Here is a 27,313-nt window from a genome sequence, read left to right as displayed (position 1 = left end):
ATATTTTCAAAAATATAATTTGAATTCTTAGTTTGCAATATAGTTCAAATGATATTTCATTTGTATTTAAAAATTTAATTTTTGACCTTGATTCTATTTTTGGCCAAATAGCTATTGTTTTAAATAGTAAAAGGAAACGGTTTTTATTTATATGTGATTGCCTATACCTTGAAAATTACAATTAGTCACAAATGGTCAGCAAAAGAATAAGTTATCTTGGCATTTTTGAAAAAACCTGCAAAGCTGACTAATAGTGAAAAAAGCTAAAATCAAATTGCGTTTAATAGTAAAATATTTTATACTTAGTAATGTTTTTAAAATAACTAACAAATGTTTATTATTTTGTGAAACGTTATAAGTAATTTTTGGTAAAACTACTTATAATGGTATTTCAAGGAAATTTTGGTTTGACTGACATTTTAATTATAAATGTTTTTAAAGGATTCAGTCGATGTAGCCATGTCCATCTGTCAGTATATAAATGGATGCGTCCCTAAAGTATGCAGTACAAATTTAGATATTTTATTTGCAAATAAATAATAACAGGCTGGTGTGCGTGGGTTGGAGAAACTTGAAGAACTAACATTAGTAAATGCTACCGGGCGAAGCCGCACATTGGTTGAAGTTCATACAACGAGCGGCTAAAAATAGAAGAAGTTGTGCAAGGACAATGAAACTTGTCACATAGGCATTTTTGGTTTGAATCAAGAAAAAATTGAAAAATCAAAATAATCCGCCCACTTTTACGCCCACCTCCCATACAAAGTAAAAATTAAATTTTGACCTATGGCATTGATTTTTGGCACATAGCATTTCTAAACACTCAGAATCATTTGTGTGAAATTTGAAAAATATCCGCCCACTTCCCATACATCTTGTATTGAAAAAGTTTCATAACTCCCTTGATTTTTAATGCATTTTTCTCAAAAAATAAATATTATAATTGTAGAATGGGCTCCTGAAAATATATACCTGATCCGCCCACTTTTACACCCATCTCCCATAGAAAAAACATGAATAAGTAATTTAAGCATAGTCTTTTAATAATTTTTTAACATCATTATCGTACTCCAATTTTTTGATTTGCAGCTTTGAGAGAAATCTATTTATAAATGGGTCTGAAGACAATAAACGATTATGTATTACGTCTTTATTAGTGGCTACACGTCCAATTCTTCGCGAATGATGTAATCTATAGGCTCTATAGTCTTTATTCCTCGCTTCCTGAGCTTCCTCAATTAAAATGTAAAAATTCTAATGAAATCATTGAAGGGCCTTTAGATACAGACATACCTATTGGCAGAATAGCTTCTGCTATAATTTTGCCACCATGCACCAGAATCTTATGCACAGTTACAGGCATGTATTACCAGCCATAGAGATCAACAAACAACTTGGCAGTATCCATACAATATTTATGAAATTTGCTAGTGTCTATCGCTGCATTACAATTTATTGTTGCCAAAATAATTTTAAATCTATGTATTAATTCTTCTTTTATACCAATTACGTCTGCAGTTTTGGCTGGATTTTCGAAAAACCTTCTTGCCGTATTGCCATCGTTGACCAAATTAAAAAGCGGAGTTTTTTTAAATAATAAAAAATAATAATGAAGATGACATATTAAGATTATAGTCCGATTTGTCCCTTTAAACAAATAAATAAATACAAAGTATTACCCAGCTTTGACGTTGATCGACTGGCTTGGAGTTACTTAATAATTTAAATATAAAAAATATTAAAATAACAAAACACCCATGAAAGCAGATAAATTTCTACTTCCTACAACTAAAGAATTATGGCAACAACAACATGCATGAACGAAAATTCATGTTTTGTTACTTTATCACTATATCACTTTATAGTTTTTACTGTTTTTTTGGAAAGGAGCAGGTAGGAGCAGCTGAATTTTTTTTTAACTTTTAGCTGAGACTTCAAGCTGTAATTTGACATCTTTCGTTAAACAGCGCTCCACAGCGCTAAAAGGATGCAGTCCACTGAAGTTGATGAACATTGAAATTTTGATGTTGTTTATACTTTGTTCTACGAAATTTTTTATATGCCATTTTTTCCGACTTTTTTTAATGCAAATCTCATCTATGGCAATTGTCATTTACGAAAATATACAACAAAGTCAAATGAGAAGTTTACTGTGATTGTACCAAAAGATTGAATATATAGTAAATTTTGCATGCCATTTTAAACAAGCGAACATATATGAACTTCGATCGTGTCTGTCCAAACGGAATCATAATATTCTGATATCTGACAACAAATTACCAAAAAGTTATCCAAATCGGCGAACATGAAAAAAATGAATTTCGGCCACTCTTCAACCATTGTGAGCTGGGGCGATCAACTAGTGATATATAAATATCAAAGAACTTTGCAACGTAGTATATAACGATGTAGTAAGTCGGACCGACAAAGTGTCGAAATCGGGAAAAATATTTTTTAAGCCGAATTTTTTAACAAAAAAATTTTATTTGTCATAAAATAATTCATATCTATGGGTAAAAATGATCAAATATTGATAGATATCTATTAGTTGAAATTACGGGCATCAGTTAAGGAAAGATATATGAAAACATTAAGCTAATACTGGATAATATAAAGCAGGAATTGTCATTACCCATTAAATAATATAATTTGTTACTATGGCACACATTTTTTTAAATATCACTCACTTGACCATCTCTATTTTAAACATTTAATCATTTATTAATACAACTTTGTACTAAATAGTAAAAGCATTGAAATGGAGAAAAAAACTGAATGTGTCTAAAGTAGGCGCAACAAATGCATAAAACATAAAATTTAACAATTTAATACATAGATCTCAGCCGCTGTGAAATACTCCTCTTTCCAACTCATATTAAAATAGTTATTAAAACTAATGCAAGTATCAGAAAGATTGTTGTACAAAGAAATTACTTTATATCTTACTAATGAACCTCGACATTTGTTAAAACAGCGCTCATTCACAGTCATATTCATTCAGTCATTGTGCTGTGAACATGAAAGGTTAAACAATAAATAATATTAACAGATTTCAAAAGGTGCTAAAACATTTTTAAGTATAAATACGTGCTATGGATGGAAGGAGTAACCTAAAGTAATGAGCTAAATTTTTTAAATAACTTTAAGAATTATTTAACATTTTTATTCCAAAAAAACATTCAATATTGAGGTGGTAATTAAAAACAAAAGTAATTTATGTTGGAATTAAGAAAAAAGAAAACTACCTTTACACCTTTACATGTGTTAATTACTCTGTGTGCTGAATAAAAGAGACATGATCAGTAAAAGTGCAACATTAAAATGAAGATGATATTTAATATGAAGCTAAAGAAATAATGAATCTATTTTTTGTTCAAGCTTTACAAAAATATAACAAGAAATGTATGTAGAAATGTACAAAAAAAAACCGTGTTATATTCAAAAAAAAAAAAAAAAATAGTGTTAATTTACATTTGTGTAAAACATCTTAACCTACATTGGTAGTACAAGAAGCTCAGCATGCAATATATTTATAACTATGTTCATACATACATACATATGCGAGTATCTATAAATGTTTGTATATCCATTTTAACTTAAACTGTACGAGAGTGAGTAGCATGTATGTACTTGCAACATGTACTTATCTATGTTAACATAAATACTATTTTTATACTCGTAACATTATGTTTTAGTTAACAAGAAATTATAACTTTTTTTAAACTCTCATTTTTTATAACAATTTTATATACATAGGTATGTATGTACGAGTACATTTATGTTATTTTTTGCGTACTTTAAATATGTACTCATACTGTAAATTATAGATTCACATAAATATTGTGTGGCGTAGATATTTCTCGTGTACTTTCTAACAAATTAACTTACACAAACCATAATTAAAACAAAAATGAAACGAAATTTTAAGTTTAACAGCTTATGGAAGTGTTTTGATTTTGCTGCCAAAGCTGCAACATCAACTGCAGTAGCTACTAGACTTAATTATTCGTAAAAATTAAATAAAAAACCCAAAGACACTTAAAATGTTATTGCCACAACAGAAGATGAAGAAGAAAGTTGTAAAATCGGTGCATTTGCAGCAAAAACCCTGCCTACAAATACTCGTAATCACAGTTGGTCGGTGTCAATAAACGACCTTCCGCAACAACAGCAACAACAACCAAAACTAACTTAACTACAGACATACAAAAATTTCAATAAAGTACCAGGTAAATAAAAATGAAACAGGTTCATCAACAACTTACACTCTGCATACAAGTTGTTGTTGATAAACAAACAGCAAAAGACGAAAATGCAAAAAACAAAAAACTACAAACTGCATAATAAAATAAAATTAAATGAAAATAAAAGAAAATAAAATAACATCAGCGCCCCCACATTGTTCACATAATTGAATATTAAATGCAACAAACACAAATAATAATAATGGATGCATTCAACAGAGCCACCACTTACTCACAATCATTCATTCATATTCAGTTGTAAATGCAGCAACATTATAATTATTTATTATGCACATAGTACGTAGGTACTACGTACATACATACAACAAAACGTTGTTCATTGGCGCCATTAACAACAGTACGAACATTACAACATTTAAAAGTAAAAACTATGAGACTTCTTCTATAAATATGCTTTAGTTTTGTAAATGTTGATTGATTTTTATTTAATCAAGAGCTTCTTTTATAAGAATCTTCTTTGTTAAAATTGTAATTATCAGGGAAACCGGAATCATGTAAATACATGTATTTTCCTGTGCGTCATATGGAGCCTTAAACATCTTTTTAATCTTTACATTAAAATATGCTCAGTTTTGGTACAGCCGAATATAGCTGTTATTTTTATACCCTTCACCATGAGTGGCAAGGGTACATATATGTATATAGGTATCTCAATCAGTTTGTAATTTCTACATTTATCATTTGCGACCCCACAAAGTACATATGTATGTATATTCTGGACCGTTATAGATAGCGGAGTTACATACATACATGATTCATACATCAATATATCCGCTATAGACCGGGTTCAGTTGCTATTTAAAACCAGGACAACCTCGATTTTTAATCAATTTTTTTTTTATCTATATCTGGATTACTTAGTCATTAATATATACAATATGGATATCTAAAAGACATATGGATATTTCAAAGACCTTTGCAACGAAGCATATAACGCCATAGTAAGTCGGACCTACAATAACGAAAAATAATTTTTAACCCGAGATTTTTTTAACATAAAATTTTTTTCACTAATAAATTTAAAAAAAAATTTTAAAAAATTAAAATTTTAAAAAGTTATTTGTTTACCTAAAATATATTTAATATTTTTATTTTAAAGTATAATTTGATGAAGGGTATAATTTTTTTATTATAAATTTTTTTCAGTAATAAATCAAAAAAAAAAATTTTAAAAAAATGTTGAAATGAAAATTTTGTTTACCTACACAGAAAAAAGTATAATGATTTGATTTCTATTCATAACATTTATAAATAATTTCTTAAATAATATGATTTTTGTCATAACCTATGTTTTCAAATAAAATCTAGAAGACTTGAAAAATATAATTTCAATTTCATTTACATATGGACAATTCCATATCATCGTACGTGACATTTGTACGCCTATAGAGTGGAATATATTTTGTAAAAATAAGAGTATCTGAAAAATAATTTGGTCCATATGTTCCATTCAGATGGTACTATATTTTAAAATAATTATCTTAAAAGTTCTTTCGAAATATTGTTGTCCAAAATATTTAGCGAAATAAAGGTATATCGTACGAGACATAAAACGGAACTAATTTTTAGGTACATGTAGAAATATGCGAAAATTTTCGAATCTTGAGCACCGTTATGTTTTCTTATAATTTCTTACACTAAAGGAAAAATTTCCTTTACAATCCGTCATATTTAAATAAAAAAAAAACAATCTCTGAATGACTTTATAATACATAAAATTTAATATCGTACGTGACAGTTTATTCTCTTATAATAAAACGGTATATATTCTGTAAATATATGTTACAAAAACTAAAAAAAATAATAGAAAATATACATTCGGTTTCAGTAAACAATTTGAAAATAGCAAAAACTCAATCAGAGTCATATTCATTTCATACTACAAGCTAATTGGGAGCCTAGTTTTCGCCGCAATTTTAGCCTAAAACATACCTAAAACATTAAAAAATTAAATATAATCAGTTTAAACTATTATTTTTGTCTTTAAAATGTTGTAATATGATCTAAATACTTTCACATATTTTTCTTCTATTCAAATCATCTTGAAAAAAAGTTTCAAGGGTTTTTGTTTTTTCAGTAGTGGTAGCGATTCTCGTGGAATTGCCCATATACATATTTTTATGGTGTTCAAAAATTGTTCAAAAATTTTCCTTGGAAAATTTTTATTTTGTTATGATGTTCAGCAACAATATGAGAAGAATTGATTAAAAAATGGGAGAAATTGATTAAATTTTTTTAAGAGGATGAGATGCTTTAATGTTTATGGATTTAATGATATTTTTTAAGTTTCAGATATTTTTGATTCATCTTAAAATATTGACCAATATATGGCTATTATGCAAACAGTTTTGAATTAATTCATTAGATAATGCAATTATAATGCAATTTATTATAAAATATTATTAATTTTATGCAAAAAAAAGCATGTCCGTCATGAAAAATTTTATAATATTTATGAACATGTTCTCATTCTAAATGAAAAAAGTTTGGGAAAAAAGTCATGTTAGATTAATAAATTTATTACAAAATACATTCCAATTATGAATTTCTTTTTTCTGTGTAAAAATATTAAAAATTTTTATTTTAAAGCATAATTTGATGAAGAGTATATAAGATTCGGCATAGCCGAATATAGCTTTCTTACTTGTTAATTTTCAAATACCAAAATTCCTAAAACGGGGAAAATGTCTGCCAACTTATTTTTTTTTTTATAAAGTGACTTTATTTACCGTGTGATAGTAAAAAAAACTTTGCATGAATTTCAGTAACATATAAGGCTATACAAATATGGAGCTTATTTGAGGTTCGGTGTTTTGTGTTTTTAAAATGTTTTACTCAAACCTAATTTTTTTTCAAAATTGGTTAAGTTTGGATAGTTCTGGAAGGGATTATGTAGGCTTAAGTGAGGCAAATGTTACTTTACATGCTTTTGCATTAAGTTCTCTTTCTGAATCATATACAATTTTTATATAGTTCCAAATAAAATTTGTTTCTATAAAACAAAAAATACACGGACTTTTATGGGAAAAAACGTAAAAAATAAGTCCCTTTTTACATGTTCCAATTGTATTGCAAATATAGCTGATATTTAACAACAAAAAATCGACCCTCCGTAAACCTGCCATATCTAAAAAACTTTGATGGGCAATCTACTGATCCTCATTTCAAAGCTTAAAAATTCTAAATCAACTCGAAAAGAGCTCAGATGCAACCTTGTGAAATGTCTTTACGATATCTAAAATAGTTCCCAACATACCAAATTATTTCCAAAGAAACGTAACTGTGTGCAACGGCTGGCTTGAAAAAAACTAATAATTTGTAAATCTCATCACAATTTGACAGTTCTTTAAAAATATTGGATGTTAATTGTATAAAAAACTTTGTATGGCTTCAGATAATGTACAGGTTAAACTATTTCAGTACTTAACAAACCAAACATTTAAGAAAATCTACGTTGAAAAATGATTTTCTTATTTTTTTTATAAAAATAATTTGTTGGCTTTAAAAATTAAATAGATTTAAATTTTTAAAACATATTTATTAAATTTTAAGAGCTAGTTCTGGTTTCCCTGGTAATTATTCTCAAACATTTTATGTAAATGGCGGAACAAAATCAAAATTGAAAACAACCAATTGTACAATAACTATTTATGCTTTTTACTTGTTTTATTTGGTCAATAAAGATTTGAAAATTTAAGAGTATAATTGTTATGATTAATCAATATTACTCATACGCTCACACAGTTTAAAAAAAATGTAAAGATTTGTTTAGTAAGTGCTTTTCGGTCAAAATCATTTTCTTAATTGTCAAAATTGTCGAATTTAACATGAGATTGTCGAAAAACAATCAACGTGTCACTGTTAAGTGTGGATTATGGGCTGGAGTCATCATTGCACCATACTTCGGCGAAAATTATGTTGATCAAGCAGTGACTGGTGCTCGATTTCGCAATACATAACCGAGTTTTACGAGATTATACGAAATCTAAATCAAACTATTCCAACAGTCCCACAACGAGATGCGTAATGAAGGATTTATGTAAAGAGATCATTTAAACTGTTCCAGCAAAACCGTTTGGGCCATGTGATTTCATTCCATACGTAACTCTATCCTGTGAACTTTATGATTTAATAAATAAAACAATATAATTAATTAAAATCTTGCGTAAATGTAAATGCCTTTACAAATATCGACTACGCAAGTCCAAACAATTTTAAATCAAAAGCATCACAAATATAAATTTAATTTCCTGTATTTTAGCTTAAAATACTCATTTCAAAATTAAGTCTTTTTATTTGTTACATTGCATTTCAGTTGACGATATGTATTGTATGCTGGAAGTGAATTATTTTATGTGAATTAATTAAATAGTTGTTGTTGAATAAGGAAATTCTTAAAATTCAGCAAATGATTAAATGTAAATATGATAATTTAAATAGTTTTGTTGCTGATAAGAGATCTTGTAAAATTAAAATAATTGCAGTGAAAATATGTAAAATGCATTTGCAGCAGCACAAAGAGTACTTTCATTTTCGTTTGTCGGATTTTCGCATCATCTGATGTGTTTAGATAACATAAATTCATTCATTTCTGCATTCATTCATCCATCCATCCATTCGTTCGTTCATTTATTCATTCCGCAATTCACATACATATACTTACGTTCATTATTTTTATATCATTCACCATTTAGTTGCACAAACATTTTACATACATACAGGTACTTGTACTCGTAATCACACATCTTCATACAGCTGGAACAGAGCACCACCAACCACTCACTCACTACCTGTAAAATGCGAATGTAACGTATGTAAGTGTAGAGAGTTTTTGCAACAGAATCTGTATAGAAAAAATACAAATAAAAAACGAAACGAAACAATTGTTGCAACTTTAACTGCAACTGCATCTTCAGATCACATCACATCACCATCATGAAAATGAAATTTACATTTTATGTTACAATTTTATTTCATTATACATACGATGATTACATTCATACTTACTTACTTACAAAGTACAATAAGTTTAAAATTTTTAGTTTTTCTGAAAAGTTTTTTTTTATTGCCAACTTTGGCAACAATAAGACAGCGTTTCATCATTGTGAACTGTAACAAGTCAGATTCACAGTTACGGCAGTTACGAAGCAAATGAACCCTTCACTTAAATTTTATTTTAATTTTAATGAAATTATAAATTCAGGAAATTTTTGCTGAAAAATTAATTGAAACTTTCCCAGAAACAGGGGAAACGATGCAGCACAGCTCCCGTTCAGAAATGCGAATTAATCAATACAATTTGAGCTAAATTCAGAAAAGAAAATTTCAGTAATTCTTTCCAAAAAAAAGAATAATGTTTTACCTTCATTCAAAGGCTTTCATTTGAAAATAATTCATCCAGTGTTGAATTAATTATAGAATTAATTCATAAGATTACTCACTCACTCAACCTTTGAATGAATATATTTTTGTTAATTTAAATCTAATAGAAACTGAATTTTAATAATTTGTTTTAATTCAATTTGGTTTTGCGTTAAATTAAAAAAATTACTTCTAAAGTTAATTTGAAATAGATTTGAATTGAAGAAAAACTTAATGATTTAATATATTTTATTTCGATTAAATACAATTTAAATGATTCATTAATGAATGCTTTCTTTAAGGAATGAATTCAATACGTTTGAAGCATAAAAATACATTTTTTAAACTTTATTCTTTATTTTATTCGAATTTCCGGAATTTGGGTTCAAAATTCATATTTTTTTATACGATACATGCAAAATAGTAAAACTGTTAGTCAGATTTTATAATTTTTAATCTCATATTGAAGCTAAAGGATCGTAGACTTTTAAGTTTTTTTTTAGAAATCCGTTTATCATCAAAACAGAATATAGCATAGAAAATCGTCTCTGAACACTGGATATCTGAAAAGGTGTTTTCGATTAAAAATCAATATAAAATTTAGAATGGGACCATTATAATGAGATAATTGAAGTTTCCGGATATTTTTGAAAAAATGTATTTAGGTATTTGTGTATATTTTCATAACTAATTGTCCAATTTTTATAAACTGTGTCATATATTAATCCTTTTTATCAAAAAGAGGCAAATTATTTTTATTAGGGTCCTATGTCCCCATCCATACTGTGAAACATTTGCTGCAAAACATTTGAGTTTGTTGATGAAAGGGGAAAGAGGAATGGGAAAGGGTACTCTGTTTCATGTACATGAAGTTTTTGTTGAGTATGTCATCCACATTTATTCGTTCATATTCGTTCTGTACAGAAATGTCAAAAACTGAAAAACAAAAACATTTGATTAATTTTTGTGATGAAGCACATTTACCGTATCCTTCGGTCTGCAATCGGTGTGCTTTAGCGGCACTTTTTTTTTAAATTAAGGAAGTAAAGCTAAAGTTCCCACATATGACGCTTTGTTGATACAAAAATCAACATTTTCGTAGCAAAAAAAAACTTAGTTTTTTACACTATAAGGTTCAATAACTAAGTGAGAATAAATGTTACACCTAATAATTCTTTCGATCCCTTTGGTACCGTTATTGTATTGTCGATTTTCAATTCATTGATCTATTTTTGGCAGAATTGGACATGTCTTCTTTTCACGAGTCACGAAACTGATTGGAATATATTATATTTTGAAGAACTTAAACTGCCATTAAGTGGAAGTTTAATAATGTCAGAACATCTGGAATTTTTAATTGAATTTATGCACTTTAACCTTAACTACATAATCATTTGTATGAGTAGCGGGTGTTTGTGCTGAAATTATTATTTCCAAGTGTTGTAAACACAATTTAGACCTTTAAATATTGAGGTTATATATTGTACTTATAACAAAAAATCTAGATGATGAATACAAAACAAAAACCCCAACTCGTTGCAGCGTCATAATATGTTTATTGTTTGCCCATCCATCCATCCATCCATCCATCCATCCATCCATCCACCCATTCATGTGAACATCTATGGATGGATACTGAAGTTACGTTAGTACTACGAGCAAATGGCAAACAAACATCAAACACATTCGAGGCATGATTGTTGTTGTTGTTGCTGTTGCTTTTAAGCTGATTTATTATTGTTTACCGGTGTTGCTAAAGTGCCACAGTCAGCACTTAAATAACAAACCAGAGCAAAATCTTGTTATTGTTGTTTTAGTTTTCAGTTTTCGTTAATTTTTCTGTAGAGTTTTTCATTTGTTTGCCGCATTGCATCTGACACAGAGTTGAGAAAACAGCAATAACAATGAAAACAAAAAACAAACTATTGCAGGTTTTAAGTTATTTACTGTCTTTGTCATGCTTGGACAATGTTGCATGTACAACAAACAGTTTGCTCAAATGTTTTTATTTGTTTTTTTTTTTTGTTTTTTTGCTGCTATTTTTATTTTCGATATTTTTTTTTTTGCGTCCACTAACACTGAGTGGCATTTCCCGCCGAAAATGTTTGCTAATATCCATCCAATGCTGGATTCTGCATATGAATATAATAATAAAAAAAAAACATTCAAAAAGGAAAAACAAATGATGAAGAAAAATCCCCACTATGCGGCGCTCTGTAGTTGTAAGGTGTTGTATCTGTTACAGCTACTTTTGTATCTTTGTTGTTTGGTTTTCTAGCAGTGGTTGTTGGTGTTTCATTGTTGGTTGGTTGGTTGTTGTTGTTAAAGTTGTAACATGTTTTATTCCACATTTAGGAGAGAAGAAGTAGAAAATAACATTGCCACCGATGACAGCTCATTAAAAATAATTTCACTATAACCTACAGTCGTGGGGGAGATAATAATTGTACGTAAATGTGTACAAATGTTGCATGTATGTAGATACATTTACACAAGATTCAATTCGATGTATTTGAATGTATGTATAGTGTGTGTATATGTGTTGATACATGTAATTTGCACATTATGTTTTCCTTTTAATCATACAATCATAAAATAAACACAAAAGGATTGAATGAATGAATGATACCAAACAAACATTTGATGAAATTTATGCATGTAATTGATATTGTGTAGTTATAAAAAGAAAATCAATATTTAAATACGTATGTATCTAAGCTTGATCATACATGCATAGACTTTTGTGCATATAGCAATTTAGTGTTAATGAGTTTGTCATATCGTCTCATACAATTACAAGCTATAGCTTAAAAAAATCATTTTCAAATTGATTCATTCGCATAAGTGGGTGCGTCGCTTTTTTTTAAGGCAATTGAGGGCCACGACTTCGATCGATCTAACTTAGATCTGTAGCTTTCACACCATACATACAATGTTGTCGTTAGTTAGCTGTAAAACGTAATTGCATTATTATTGTCTGTTATGTTTTATTATCATTAAAATTCCACACAGATTTGTTGTTGTGTAAATGACACCTAGAACTTTTCATCTGTCTGTTCAATTAAATCTCATGTCCACAAAAGGAGGGCGTGAGAACTTAATGTCATTTTCATTGTTGCTCTGAAAAGTTTTATGGTTATTTGAATGAATCTAAATGTCAAATTATTTTATAGCCATTTTTAGTTTTATTTAATAACAAAGGGAATTTATAGAAAATATAATTAGTTGTCTGGCATACAAAAACGGAGCCCAGTGGTATAGAAAAACAAGTAAGAGAGCTATATTCGGCTGTGCCGAATCTTATATACCCTTCACCATATTATACTTCAAAATACAAATTTTAAATATTTTTAGGTAAACAAAATTTATATTTTTTTTTTTCAAAGTTGTTTTTTAATTTTTTGGAATTTTTTTTTCGAATTGTTATTTTAATTTTTTTAAATTTAAAAAAAAAATTGTTGATTTTTAATTTTTTTTTGTGAAAAAAAAAATTCGTGTTAAAAAATATTTTTTTTCCGATTTTGATCCATTATAGGTCCAACTTACTATGGCCTTATATACGTCGTTGCAAAGGTCATTGAAATATCTATCATTAGATATCCATATTGTCTATATTAATTCAGATATAGGTCAAAAATCGAGGTTGCCCTGGTTTTTTCCTCATATCTTAGGCATTTGTGGACCGATTTTGCTGATTTTAAACAGGAAACTTCTCGAAAGCATGTCTGACAGAATTATTGAAGATTTGGATCCCGAAGATATCTGGGGACTTCAGAAAATTGATTTCATCAGACAGACAGGCGGACATGGCTTAATCGACTCCGCTATCTATAAAGATCCAGAATATATATACTTTATAGGGTCGGCAAATTATATTGTGGAAATTACAAACATGACAATGCACTATAGTTCAAAGTATCACTTTTTCCGTGCGAAATTAATAACTAATAAAGTATTCTACTGTTTGATACCAAAATTGGACCATAGGTAGAAATACTTATATTTTCAACAAATTTAAGAAAAAATTAACCCTTTGTCGACCATTAACCCATCAGGAGAAAAATAAAGTAAATTCATTGCTTTTGATTAGAAAAAATTTATTTCATATTAGTTTTCAGTCAAATTAGTTGAATCAGTAATTCATTTGATTCAATATATATTAATTGAAGTATCAGATAAAACTTCGCACAGTGGTATTGAAAAAAAAGAGGGAAATAAATCTGTAATTTCTAAATCCTTAGTCCTTAGTTAGATTTGAATAAAATTTGATATGCGCAAAGAAGAAGTGTTGACGAGTTTAAATTTTGACCGCATGAGCTCACCAGGGGTGCAGCCTGGGTTCCCCATATTAGGATATGTATTAGGGTATGTTCAATTTTTAAAACGATCCTATTTCTTCGTCTGTGTCTTATATCATCTGCATCGAATGTATCTTGTGTACTTTGGATGTCATTGGTAAACAAAGATACTAATCTGAAAGCATATATCACCATTAAGTCATATAGTGTTTTCATTTCGAAAATTATCTTCCTTTCTTCTGCCTTTTTGACATTTTACTTTTAAGTAATTGTAGACAAAATGACGGACTTCTTCATCCAATAATTTCTTACAGCCCTTAGGAATAAAGGAGCACTAATTTTCTTCACAATATATTTAATAATAGCATCATACTTTGTGTCTTTTGGGCGTTCTTTTAGCCAAATTTCAAAAAGTTCATTTTTTTTTATAGCACAGTAACCTAGAAAAAATTAAATTACTCAAAAAGCGCAAAAATGCGCAGTATGAAATAAAGTGAAATGAATTCACAACATTTCAATATATTTATTTATTTTTATTTCAAGTTTAACAAACGTTAACATTTGTTTAAAAGCTTCTATAAAGTTAAAGTTTTGCAATCAAAAGAAATTACTTTAAGGTTATGTTTAAAAATTGTAATGTTTAATATAAAGGGAAATAGTTTCCAAATATTTAGGAAAGAAAAATTAAGTACTTAGACGTCTCGTTGTTTTCCATTTTAAACATTATTTAAATTATACACACACTTTCCACAATTAACGGTTAAAAGTAACAATACAATATTGATACTATTCACAATTTTTTAAAAATGTATCGAAACTTTGACTTTGAAGGCGTGCTGTCAAGCAGTATTTTGTATTTTACAAAAACCAATTGCGAATTTGATTGCATTGGAGTTTTGGTAACAGATTGACAACAAAAAATAATGAATAATAACAACTTCGAAATTTGAATTTAGCACGGAAAAAGTGATACTTTGAACTATAGTGCAATGATAAAAAAAGGGAAATAAATCTGAAATTTCACATGCGCAAAGGGGAAGTGTTGTCGAGTTAAAGTTTTGAATTTGGACTTCATGGACCCCTGGTAAGGGGGCCCCTAAGTAGGGTATGTTAAAATTTTAACATGATCCTATTTCTTGGTTTGTGTTCCGAAAAAATTACACATATAGAATCTCCTCATAGAGCACTACAAAAAACCTCGTCATAGCTATCAATTACACAAGGCAAGAAAATCGAAAAAAATGTAAACGCTTTTTAAACCAGTACACAATTTTGTTGTTCCAGTAGTACAAATATAGTCCAAATTTTAAATTCTAAGTAAGTCAAATTAAAAATTTTATTAAGCGATTTATGCACGTTAAAGTGATTTTCGGAAGCGGGTCTATATGAGAGCTATGACTAATTATGAACCGATCGTAACAAAATTTGGTGACATGAATTTTGTATATATAAAACTTATTTGGAGAGCAATTTGTGGTGATACATTTATAAATTAAACATTTATGACCGATAAAGTCCAATTTCGGAAGGACATTTGTATGGGGGCTAGGTGAAATAATGGACCGATTTCAGCCAGTTTCAATAGGCTTGGTCCTTGGGCCGAAAAAATAATATGTACCAAATTTTATCGAAATATCTTCAAAATTGCGACATGTACTCTGCGCACAAGGTTTACATGGACAGCCAGCCAGTCAACCAGACGGACGGACATCGTTTAATCGACTCAGAAAGTGATTTTAAGTCGATCGGTATACTTTAAGGTGGGTGTTAGACTAATATTTTTGGGCGTTACGGCAGAAATTGTTCAGATTTATTACTTTATCATAAAGCTTAATGTAATAGAAACAAAATAAGATATCCGTCATTTGATATACATAAAATTGAATTCGATTCTTTTTAAGTATAAGGAATTTATTCTTTTTGAAAAGCTAACATTACATCAAATATTTTAAATAAAAAAAAAAAATTGGACATTTTTGATGCCGAGGGCACCAGGTCCATCCAAAAAACGCATTCTCAAATCGCATAGTCGATATCAAAATATAGTAACCCATTTTAGATGGCCCAATATGTTCCCAATATACCGACCCTGGTATTGGGACAATTTTAGGGATTTTCCAAAACTTTTTTGGAAATTGCGGGATTGCTGTAAATAAATTTCAGAATTTGTTTTTATTTTTCCATTACCATCAAATGGTATTGGCGTTTAAGTAGGGACAAATTTGGATAATTTTTCCGTCATAATAAAATATTTTACACATTTTACACAAAAATTGGTAAAACATCTGCCAAAACAATAGATCATCCGTTAAATAATACAAATTCTTTAATTTGACCTTGAACATAAATACGTTCATTGTTCAAATATTTGCCAAAAAAAAAAAACAATATAATATTGACTCTCAACTGTGATCTGTTCTAAATTAGGTTTATTTATTGGAAAGTGGAATGTCCCTGTTTTATAGATCGCCTTATTTCAACAAATACTGAAAGTTACATACTTTACTTTGGTATAACTTTGGCAAACTTTAAATAATTTTTATAAATTTTTCAAACATTTTGTAAAACGGGTTTTTAGTAAAAACTTTTTACTATAAGAAAACAATTGTGGGAAGAGTTACAGGTCATAATCAAACATATATTTTTTTTTTTTGGACAATCTTAAAATATACTATTCTCACTATATTCACTCATTTTAATATCTAAATATTTGCCTTAGGGTTAATATTTTTATTTTTATTAAAAAATTTAAAAGTTTCAGTGACCTCTGTTCTAAGCTTTCATACTCACATAATCTCAGGTGATTTTGGTTAAATTTTGTAACAGTTAGCAAAATGTTTGCTTTATAAATTTAACAATGAATGTTTTATATTCATGCAACGTATGTGACACAAACAAATATTCAAACTGTTTTACATAAATAAATCTTATTTTATTTATGTATGTATGTGTGTCAGAATGTATGTAAGTAAGATTTTGTATTGTGTTTGTTTTTTTACATTCTTTCCGAACATTGTAAACTACCAAACTCATGTTTACCTCCAACTGAGAAACGCTGATCTGTGGTTTATTTTAAAACTTCGCATATTAAAAAAAACTACAGCAAAACAGTAGATATAAACTTTAAATTACCTCTATTCTTCTTCAATTTGATCGTATCTTCGTCCATTAGCAAGAATTAACCCTCTAATATACAGCACGAATAGACAATTAGAATTTAAGCTCATTCGTTTTACTTAATGCCAAAAGTTTGTTTGTTTATCAAAATAAATACTTTTGAAGTTTTTATTTGTCAAACACTTTTAAATTCAATTTCCTGTAATTTACATACATATTTACACATTAAGTTTACATTTGTATGTGAGTACGTTTATGAGTAAGTGCTTTTATGGGGTTTTTTAGCACACCATAATAGTTCATTATATTATTCATAACTAAAATGTAGATATTATTCGAAAATAGCTTAATTAAGGTGGTATTCCTATTTCATTCTTAAAATATTATTCGTATTATGATTTTGAAAAACAGACAAAATTCAATCTATGCAAAAAAATTTTGAATGAAATTCAAGAAAGTCGACGAATCAACTTTTGAATCGGTGTCTACCGATGAAATTTGCACCAAGTTTTATCCTATTCGATAGTAATTTAGACACATTTTCAACAAAATCGGTCAAGAACTCTCTGAGTTTATATTGTTCTTAGCTATTTCTTCAATCTTTCGAAAAAAAAAATAAAAAAATTTGATATTTTGAATTTTTTTTTCCAAAATCAAAAACCTTTTTGATTTCTTTTTAAAAATGGACCATTTTGTATTATTTTTTTTTTTTTGCTCAAAATAAAGCTATGGCTTTCCTTAAAGACTTTTTTTGGTCACTTAGTGATATCGATCAAAATAAATGTTTTGTAACTCAAGACATACAAATTCCGAAATTTTTTGCAAATCAAAAACTTTTTTTTAAAATAGCCCCTTTTCAAATTTTTAAGTTTAGTTAGCTATTTCTTCCATTTTTCGAAAAAAAAAATAAAAAAAATGTTGAAATTTTGTTCCAAAATCAAAAACCTTTTTGAATTTTTTTTTTTAAATGAACCATTTTTTATTTATGTTTTTGTTCAAAATAAAGCTTTGGTCCTTTCCTTTAAGGGGCTTTTGGTATCTTAGTGGGATGTGAATGGGATATACATACATACTATATCAAAATAAATGTCTTAACTCAAAAATTGTATGTCTTGAGTTACAAAACATTTTTGATATACATATATCCCACTCGCATCTCTCAAAGCGACCAAAAAGCTTTTCAAGGAAAAGACCTATGCTTTCTTTTGAGAAAAAAAAAATAACAAAAAAGGGCCCAATTTGACAAAAAGGCAAAAAAGTGCTTGATTTTGCAAAAATCTTCCCATTCCAATAAGTTACATGGATATGAAAAAACACCTTTTTGGCCAAAATATAAAATTTTGAACCCCTCTATCTCAGAGAGTTCTTGACAGATTTTGTTGAAATCCACCATTTATTTAGTGGATTCAGAAAGTATCGAATCATGTTGTATTGTTGTCTTGAGGCTACGCCTCAGCTTTGGTCCAAATTAAAAACTTAAACTCAAGTAATAGCCATGACAATGTGCAGCATTTGTATGTATTTTTCTTTCAAGACATGGCAAAGCACACGAAGCGCTTTAATGAAAATTACCGATTTGGTAGCTTTTTGTTTAATTTAGGGATGTAAACTTTTTGGAGGCTTGAAATCACCGATTATGAGTTCGTTAAGGTGTTGGAAAAAGTGCTTTGATCAAAAGAATTATTGATCTACATGAAGATAGATTTTTCTTAAATCATAAGTTGACACGATTTCAAGTTGACTGTACTGAACAGTAGATTCATTTATGCGTGCTTAAAAGCTCTTAACAGTTTGAGGGTTAATTCTGTTTTATTGTGGCTCTTCGTTTTGTTTTTACCCACAAATTTCACTTTAGAACCGTGTGTTTTTTTTAACGATTGTAAGAGTATTCGAGTATTTGTCTTTTAAATTGACTGACTCTTGAAAACAGTACATTTATTTCACACATTCCGCCTTTTGTTTGCTTTTTTTGCTAACACTGCAAAGGTTTATTTTTTTTCTTTCATTTTAAATAGTATCTTGGCATGTCTTTTATATTTTTTAAGCTTTAAATCACAAAACAAAGAAATAACCAACAGACGGACGGACGAACGGACGACAAGAAAGACAGACCTCTAAGAAGTGGTCAAAGCTGGTACCATATCTTATTATAACAAAATTACAAAAACTATATATAAATAAAAAAATTTTAAAAAGTAAGAAAAAAATAAACTCTAAAATGGAATAACGAAATAAGCAAAAATTAAGAATGTGAAATATAAAATACTGGTATATACAATAATACTACATGTATAAAATAAATAAAAGAAAGAAATAAGAAACAAGATATGTAGGTGATGAGATCATAACTTTATTTATTTATTAACTGAACAAAAAAAAATAAAACAACAAAATTAAAGTTATTAAGACTCTACTAAACGCTAAAATGGGGGCTTATTTTGCTATACTGCGATCTAAATTTATAACAAACCATAAAAAAACATGACCTTTTTGCACAAATCCTAATGATGATGAATTTCAAGCCCATTTTTAGCTTTTAGTTGATTTATTTCCTCATACCTTTAAACGTTTTAGAAATTTATAATTTTACTAAATACTAAATGATTGTAATAATAAGTACATACATATTGTTGTCATTAATACTATTATAATACATATTATTACTGCTAATAAGTTTTAATTGCATATTTTAATTTATTTTTCAAATTCGATCATGTTGCCATAAATGAAATAGAATACAATAAAATAAAATAAATTGCAATTGCACATGAGTCGACAGCAATAAATACAATAACAACAGCAACGACAACGCTGACGACAACAACGCATTTTCATGAGATTTCTATTATACTTGTACGAGCAATCGTATCGGCGGCGTTATTTTCTTTTTGTTGTAACAATACTAGGTCAGAGCTTAACATAAATGTTGTCTTTGAAAGTATGAATTTAACAAAGTTGCCAATTTATAACCTCTTTCAAATAACTTCTACATTTGAATATTAAATAATCTGTTCCAGTTGCCCCACTGTGCAGCTGTTGACTGCACATGGTATTTTAGAGGTGTAACACATTTTGCATCAAATATATGAAAAATCGTACAAATTTGTCAAGGTTTGTGGAACTTCTGAGGAGTAAATAAAGACTTTTTATATAAGTCTTTGATATTGTTGAAAACCTTAGGACCTGCAGATTGATATTTTGGTAAAATTAAATAATTTTATAAATTTTTGGAACGTCATTTTCCTTAAAAACTAAAAAAATTATAATATTGTGATTTTCCACGAAGAAAAATATATAATTTGAATTAATGTAAAATTTTAACGGTTAATGATATCATAACAAAATTTGGAAATAATATAGACTGAAATGTCCTTAAGTTAATGGCATTATAATTTTTGACATTTCCTATTTTCAAATACCGAACTTCCTAAAACGGGGAAGTAAAAATAAACTTTGTAAGTATTTATGAAACATAGGGTTATACTAATATGGAGCTTTTTTGTGGAACGGTGCTTTGCCTTTTTACAGTTTTTTACTCAAACCGAAATTTTTTGTTTAAGTCATCGTTCCGGATCATATAAAAATTATATATAAGGAGCCGCAGAACAAAAGGTTCGCATCTTTTAAAAAATTGTTTTTTTGGAATTTTTATAATATTTGGGTTGAAATCTTCTAGAAACAATCAAGTCAGATAAATTTTTTTAAGTTTTTTACTAAGTAAATGGCTTCTACAAAAATTTGTGCTTAACAAAAAGTACAACACTAGTATAAAACGAAAAAAAAATTTATTTAATTTCAATGTGTAAATTGGTTATATCCCAGTAAGCACCAAAGCCCCAAAAATTCAAGCACTTGAACATTTTGTTGGAATTTGACTTGAATGCAAATGTAATTATGTTTTAAACTTGAAAAATATTTGAAAAATTAAATAATTTTCAAACAAAGAACATATGGCTTGAATTTATGTTTCCTTTTTACTGGAGAATGCTATTGAAATAAAGTGTAATACAACTGTAATTCAATTGCTTGACTATAATTAAAGGCTTGAATTACACTTGCATTCAACTTGAGTTCCAGTAAAAATGCTTATTGGGATATTAGATCAGGATTCATTTAAAATATTATTGTAAAAAAAACGCTTAAAAACATTCATTTAAAATATTATCGTAAAAAAACGCATAAAAAACATACTTTTTAATTCTGTTTTTAACAAAATGTACTTTTTTTCTTTATTTTTTAACGAAAGGTTCTTTTTCCGATATTAAAATGCTTTTATATCAAACATCCTTAACATTTAATGTGGTGAATTATGGCAGTTAGATGTATCTATTGATAAGTAAGAAACTTGTTACCATTTCCAGGTTCATTCAGTTTTTTATGTGGGCGAAATAAATAAAACTCGTTTTCCCAAAAATTTTAAATGTTCGAAAAAGTACCTTTTGTTCTGCGGCTCCTCATATAGTACCGAAGAAAATTGTTTCTACAAGATCCAAATTGGATGCGTATAACTTTTTATAGGGATGAGGTAACTGCTAGCAAGTTTCATTTCTTTTTTTTATTTAGAAATATTTTAAAATTAAATTTCGACCCTCCGTAGACCCGCCATTTCCAAAAAAAAACATAAAAAGATCGAGCAAAATTTAAAAAAAATAAATCAATAATCCTGAATATCTCTTCAACTAAAAAAGATAACCTACACATCTGCGTATTTTTTGCAGATATTCTCAAGGGCTATTTATATTTAAAATTTCAGCTCATTCGGATTATAAATGGATTTTTGGCGATTTTTTTGAAAAAAAATTTGACCCGGGTTAACCAACTTTGAGGGGCTACGCACTGGCTCCCATTAGCGCTAGGAAGCTGAATCAACTCGAAAACACTTTTTTTTAATATTTTAAATTTTGGGCTACATATGGAATATTTGGAAAAGTTTCCATTGTTTTGTCAACCACTGTATATTTCTTTATAAATATTTTTTTTTTTAAACAAACACAGACTGCGCAGCGTTTTGCTTGTCTGCAGTTACACCCAGAGTCTCTGGCGGGAATCGAACCCGCAACCCTCAGATTAATAGTTCAGCACACTATCGACTGGTCTATCGGGGCACCCTAAACTCGAATCATGTGAAATTCCGTAACAATATCGCCAATAGTTCCCGAGATACCGAATTACAGTGCACTCGCTATAATATGAACTAATTAAAACCAGGCCAGTTCAGTTTTTCAAGATTGTTCATATTTGAGAATGGCATATAATTCCCATCTACAGCTAGGGAAGTCCAAAAATTATTAAGCAGTTGAATTAGAATTTAGCCACTACCCTGTTGATTTAGATTTCAACTCTGTGTACATAAATAAAATACGTTAAAAAATAAAAATAAGCTGTTCATATTTTAAAAAGCTCTAAAATATGAACAGCTTAGTTCACTAAGTTCATATTTTAGAGTACCCTATGGAAGAAAAAAGTGATCATATTTTGGGGTGTTCATATATTGGGGAGTTCATATTATCGCGAGTGCACTGTATTTCCAAAACATCAACGTTTCTAAACCACTGTGCGGTAGCCCACCTTCGTATTTTTACTTAAAAAACTGTTAATTGGTAATGAGTAGCTTTTGGAACCGGGAATAATTTATATTGCTACTAATGACTTTGGCAGTAATACAGAAAAAGTTCTTAAAAACATTACTAAACTATTTTGAGTGAAACGTAATAAAATGTGCTGAATCTTATGACTTACTTTTGTGAAATGGAACTTAAGTGAAACATATCTACATATATAAAAATGAAATGGTCCATGTATGTAATGGCATCACGTGAGAACGGCTGGAGCGATTTGGCTGATTTTTTTTATTCAATTTGAAATTTTCAGGAGATGGTTTGTAAAGAAAAAAAATCAGAAATTTTAATTTTTAATAAATTGCCTCATTTTCACTTCTCACTTTTCTTAGTAGGAGACATTTTTTGGAGAAACTTGAGGAACTAACATTATTTTATTTAATAGCTACCGGGCGAAGCCGGGGCGGCCATCTAGTTTTAAATAAATAAATTGTATTTTCGTACCAACTAAACTTTATTAACAAAGCTTTAATCAAAATCAATTTACATAAATAAATAGTACTTAGTATGTATTGGGTCCATTTCATGATAAAAATGACTAAATATGTAAATAAACCACTTAAAAATCTCTTGATATTGCAAACTAAGTAATTATAGCATAATAATCAATTTAGAACTACTACTTATATTCGTATTGACTTTAGAATTTCGAATTTAATTTACACTTTAAAGGTCTGCTTGTGAGAATTGCTTTTAAGCCAGTTAAGTTAATTTTTGTTTTTTTAATAATTACATGCACGTAAAATATATTCACACACACAAACATGCTCCAACACTCATACCAAGACAATACAAGTTTCAGCACTACCAGTTTGCTTTTAGCTGTTTTCTTCTGAATCTAAATCTTTTAATGTTGACTGTCTGTATGTCTAGTTGGTTGGCTGGCTGGCTGGCTGGCTGACTTGACTGGCTTGTAAATATCTCACATACTCTAAATGATGAAAAGTTTTTTTTTGTTATTTTTTTGTTTTTGTAGTTTTTATTTAAGTATCTTATTTTCTCACTCTCTTATTTTGTATTCTTATATCTTCTCATTTCAGTGCTGCTTGGGAAAGAAATACAAGCAAAATGTCTACAGCCGATATTGATGAAAGAGTGTTTGGAGTTGGGAGTTTTGCCACTAACACTCGTTTTCGTATTCGTACTCGCACTCTTACTCATACATGTTGCTGATAACTGAATTATTGGCAACAGCGATCACTGCGACAGCAACAATACGCCAACAACGACGACGACGACTTGGCTAAAAGGAAACAAAAACTGGCTTCGTTAGTTGATTGTCATCCGCCGTCGCGAGTTGTTTGCAAAACGTCAAACCCCATAATTTTCGTATAAGATGTCAAGGTGATGCGCGTGTGCAAGTACGCGATAATGCTAATAAAACTTAAAGAAACACAGAACCACAGAAGTTTGACAAGTATTTTTTCGACATAACCCCGGAAGAATGATGAATTCTTTTTATATTACCTGCGTTGTTTAAAGTTCAACTTTTTTTTTGTCAAGAGAACAGAACCCTCGCGCTCTGTTCCATCACCAGAGTTTTCAAAGTGTGTGTACAAAACAAACAAAAAAATCAATTTCCCCAGTGCAATTGTGTTCTAAATAAGTTTATAAAAAAAACCCTTCTCCAAAAAAAAAAAATATTGATTTAAACCAAAAAGAAAATAATATTCAAAGAATAAGAAAATAAAATGGGTACGAAATCACCGGGTGGACCTCAACGTTGTCGTTTAATACTTAAACAATGTATTGCGGTGCAATTATCGAAACCAGGTCATACACTTGATGATTTTTGGATGTACGATTCCGGCTACATGGTTTTTCAGGTAAGTTTTCAATTCAATTAAACACAAAAACACACAACGAACGTACGTACGTACGTACAGCATACAACCTTTGCATGAACAGATTTCATTCATAACGTCAACGTTTAAATTAAACACCACAAAAATTCTCACACTATTTAATATTTGGGTGCGTTTTGCTAATTTTGTTAAAGCTTAATTAACAAAATGCATTCTCACATTTATGCAATTCAGTAAACAGGTGGAACATTAACAATTGTTTAGAAAACTTTTTGTAAAATTTAATATTGTTATAACCCACATTTTATGATTCACAATAAATATTAGCTGTGTGTATATATTTAGTATTTGAATTGATTTAATCAAATATTGTAATGACTTTTCAATGTCTACACCATTTCTAATTGCAGTTTTATGCAAATTTTTATTTATTTAATAATGTGAAAAAAATTATAAAGAAAAGATTTTTTCCATCCAGTAAATTTTTTATAATAAATTAAGCCAAAAACCAATACAAATTTTTCATATAAATCTATGAATGATTTAAGAGTTTAAGTTAAGCTGAACAATTTTTGTCTAAATGACAAAAAATGAATTATTTAAATCTTAATTCTCTTATGTCAACCGATTTGTTATTGCTAGTATTGAATAAATCGATGGATATAATCGAATCATTTGATTGGCAATCACAACGAAATCTGTTTTATCTGAGCAGAAATAAGAAGAAAACTTATAAAATTTTCAAAATTTTCCGAAAATGTCTACAAAAATATACTCCCTGGAAAATTTTCCTGATTTTTTTAGATTTCCGTCAAGTTTCGAATAACGTGTATTTAGTATTTATATCCGCTGTATTTTTTTAGGTTGCTAAAAGTTTCTCTGTTTTTCTTCATTTAGGTATTCAATTCACCAACTAAATACATTTTGTATTCAATTTGGTTCCAATTTCATTGAAGGTTTAATTATACCCTTTACAATGATTGGTAAGGCTATATATAAATTTGTCATTCCGTTTGTAATTTCTTCATTTTTCATTTGTGACCCCACAAAGTATATATGTTCTGGATCGTTATAGAGTCGATATAGTCCGTCTGTATGTTGAAATCAACTTTGCGTAGTCCCCAAATAACTTATAGCCCTGACAGACATGTGGTTTCTATACCACGATATGTATACTACGTACATATTCATAGTATACGAACCAGCTTTACACCATAGTGTTTGATGGTTTAATTAAAGTATAGGTTGACACACATGTAGTATACAACGCTAGTATAGTATACAAATCCTATGTCTGTCAGGGCTATTACATAACATACATCAATATATCCGGTTCGGTTGCTACTTAAAATCGAGAAAATCGGCCCACAAATAGCTGAGATATAAGAAAAAATCAGGACAACCTCGATTTTTGACCTATTTTTTTATATATATCTGGATAACTATGTCATTAACACAGACAATATGGATATCTAATGATAGATATTTCAGACATTTGCAACGCCATAGTTAGTCGGACCTACAATGGGTCAAATCGCGAAAAATATTTATTAACCCGAATTTATTTTTCACAAAAAAAATGTATTAAAATGTTTATATATGATTAGGCACAGCCGAATATATCTATCTTACAGAGCTGTAAACGAATCATTAATTTTTGAATAAATTCGCGAATCATTCACACACAAAAATGCATTGAATGAAATTTGAATCAATTCAAATGAATTTGGTAAAAATGAATTGCAATTCGTTTTCAATTCATTTGAATTGAATTGATTTTGAATTAATTCAAATGAATTAGAAAAAGGAATTAGCAATTCATTTGAATTTAATTCATTTCCAACTCATTTGAATTGATTGGAATTTTGTAAGTAAATCTATAATAAACCTCACTGTCGTTTTGTCATTCAACTATTTTTTTATGTGAAAGAAAGCAAGCATTACATACATTGTTATTTTTCCTGATTTTTGATTATTTGTGGAAGATAGTTTTATTTTTTTGAAATAAATATAACATAAATATTAGCAAAAAGTTTGTCGTTGGGTGGTCGTGGGTCACAAAATTTAAAAAATTATTAATTGTTTCTTGAATATTAAATATGTTTTGTCGTTCAGGGTATTTCAAAATAAAAATCAGTTCTTCTTGAAAAAACAAACTCCAAACACCATGTTTTCATTGATCAGGCGTGGATACAGGACAAGGCTTTTCAATTTTTGTACTGGATATATTAATTTTGGTAGGAGAAATTTTTCATTCCCCCTAGAGACATGCTCTCTAATTTGATTGATTGCAACTCATTTTTGATTCATTCATTTGAATTGCTAATTCTTTTTTCTAATTCAATTGAATTAATTCAAAATCAATTCAATTCAAATGAATTGCAACTCATTTCTACCTAATTCGTTTGAATTGATTAAAATTTCTTTCCATTAATTTTTTCAATTCAAAGAATTAATTAAAAATTTAGCTAATTCATAATGTATTAAAATCAAAAAAGAGTGATTCATTAACAGCTTTGCTATCTAGTTTTGATTTCTGTTTTCACTAGTTTTGATTTCAATAACATATCGATGGAATTAAACCATATACAATGCATATTGAACAGAAACCCTTATATTCTGGTGCATTTCCAATACCTTCAAAAAAATTAAAGAATTTACAAGATTTAAAAAGCCTAATTTCCCCGGAATACAAATTTGTTGACGATAATTTTAATTCAGAAACCTTAACTAAACTTAAAACTATTGTTTTACTATATAAATTTTCTCAATTACTAATAATTGTGTATTAATTATTCCTATTGATTTGTGAAATACATTTCAAAATTGTCTGAAGTGATAAAATTAAT

At 28.6% G+C, this 27,313-nt stretch overlaps 1 protein-coding gene and 1 pseudogene across 1 annotated transcript in view; one reads left to right on the top strand and one right to left on the bottom strand.

Annotated features, from left to right (window-relative positions):
- knockout (Stork-head domain-containing protein knockout) overlaps positions 1-27,313 on the top strand; it is a 90,068-nt gene that overhangs the window by 47,837 nt on the left and 14,918 nt on the right. The window contains exon 2 of the mRNA XM_065504070.1: positions 23,700-24,485. Within this exon, the coding sequence (XP_065360142.1) occupies positions 24,351-24,485 (135 nt within the window). The 5' untranslated portion in view covers positions 23,700-24,350. The remainder of the gene's footprint in view (positions 1-23,699; positions 24,486-27,313) is intronic.
- On the bottom strand, positions 1,027-11,977 carry LOC135953952 (uncharacterized; annotated as a pseudogene).

The sequence above is a fragment of the Calliphora vicina genome, chromosome 3 (assembly GCF_958450345.1).
Source record: "Calliphora vicina chromosome 3, idCalVici1.1, whole genome shotgun sequence".
NCBI lineage: Eukaryota > Metazoa > Arthropoda > Insecta > Diptera > Calliphoridae > Calliphora > Calliphora vicina.
This window is presented reverse-complemented; position numbering and strand designations above follow the sequence as displayed.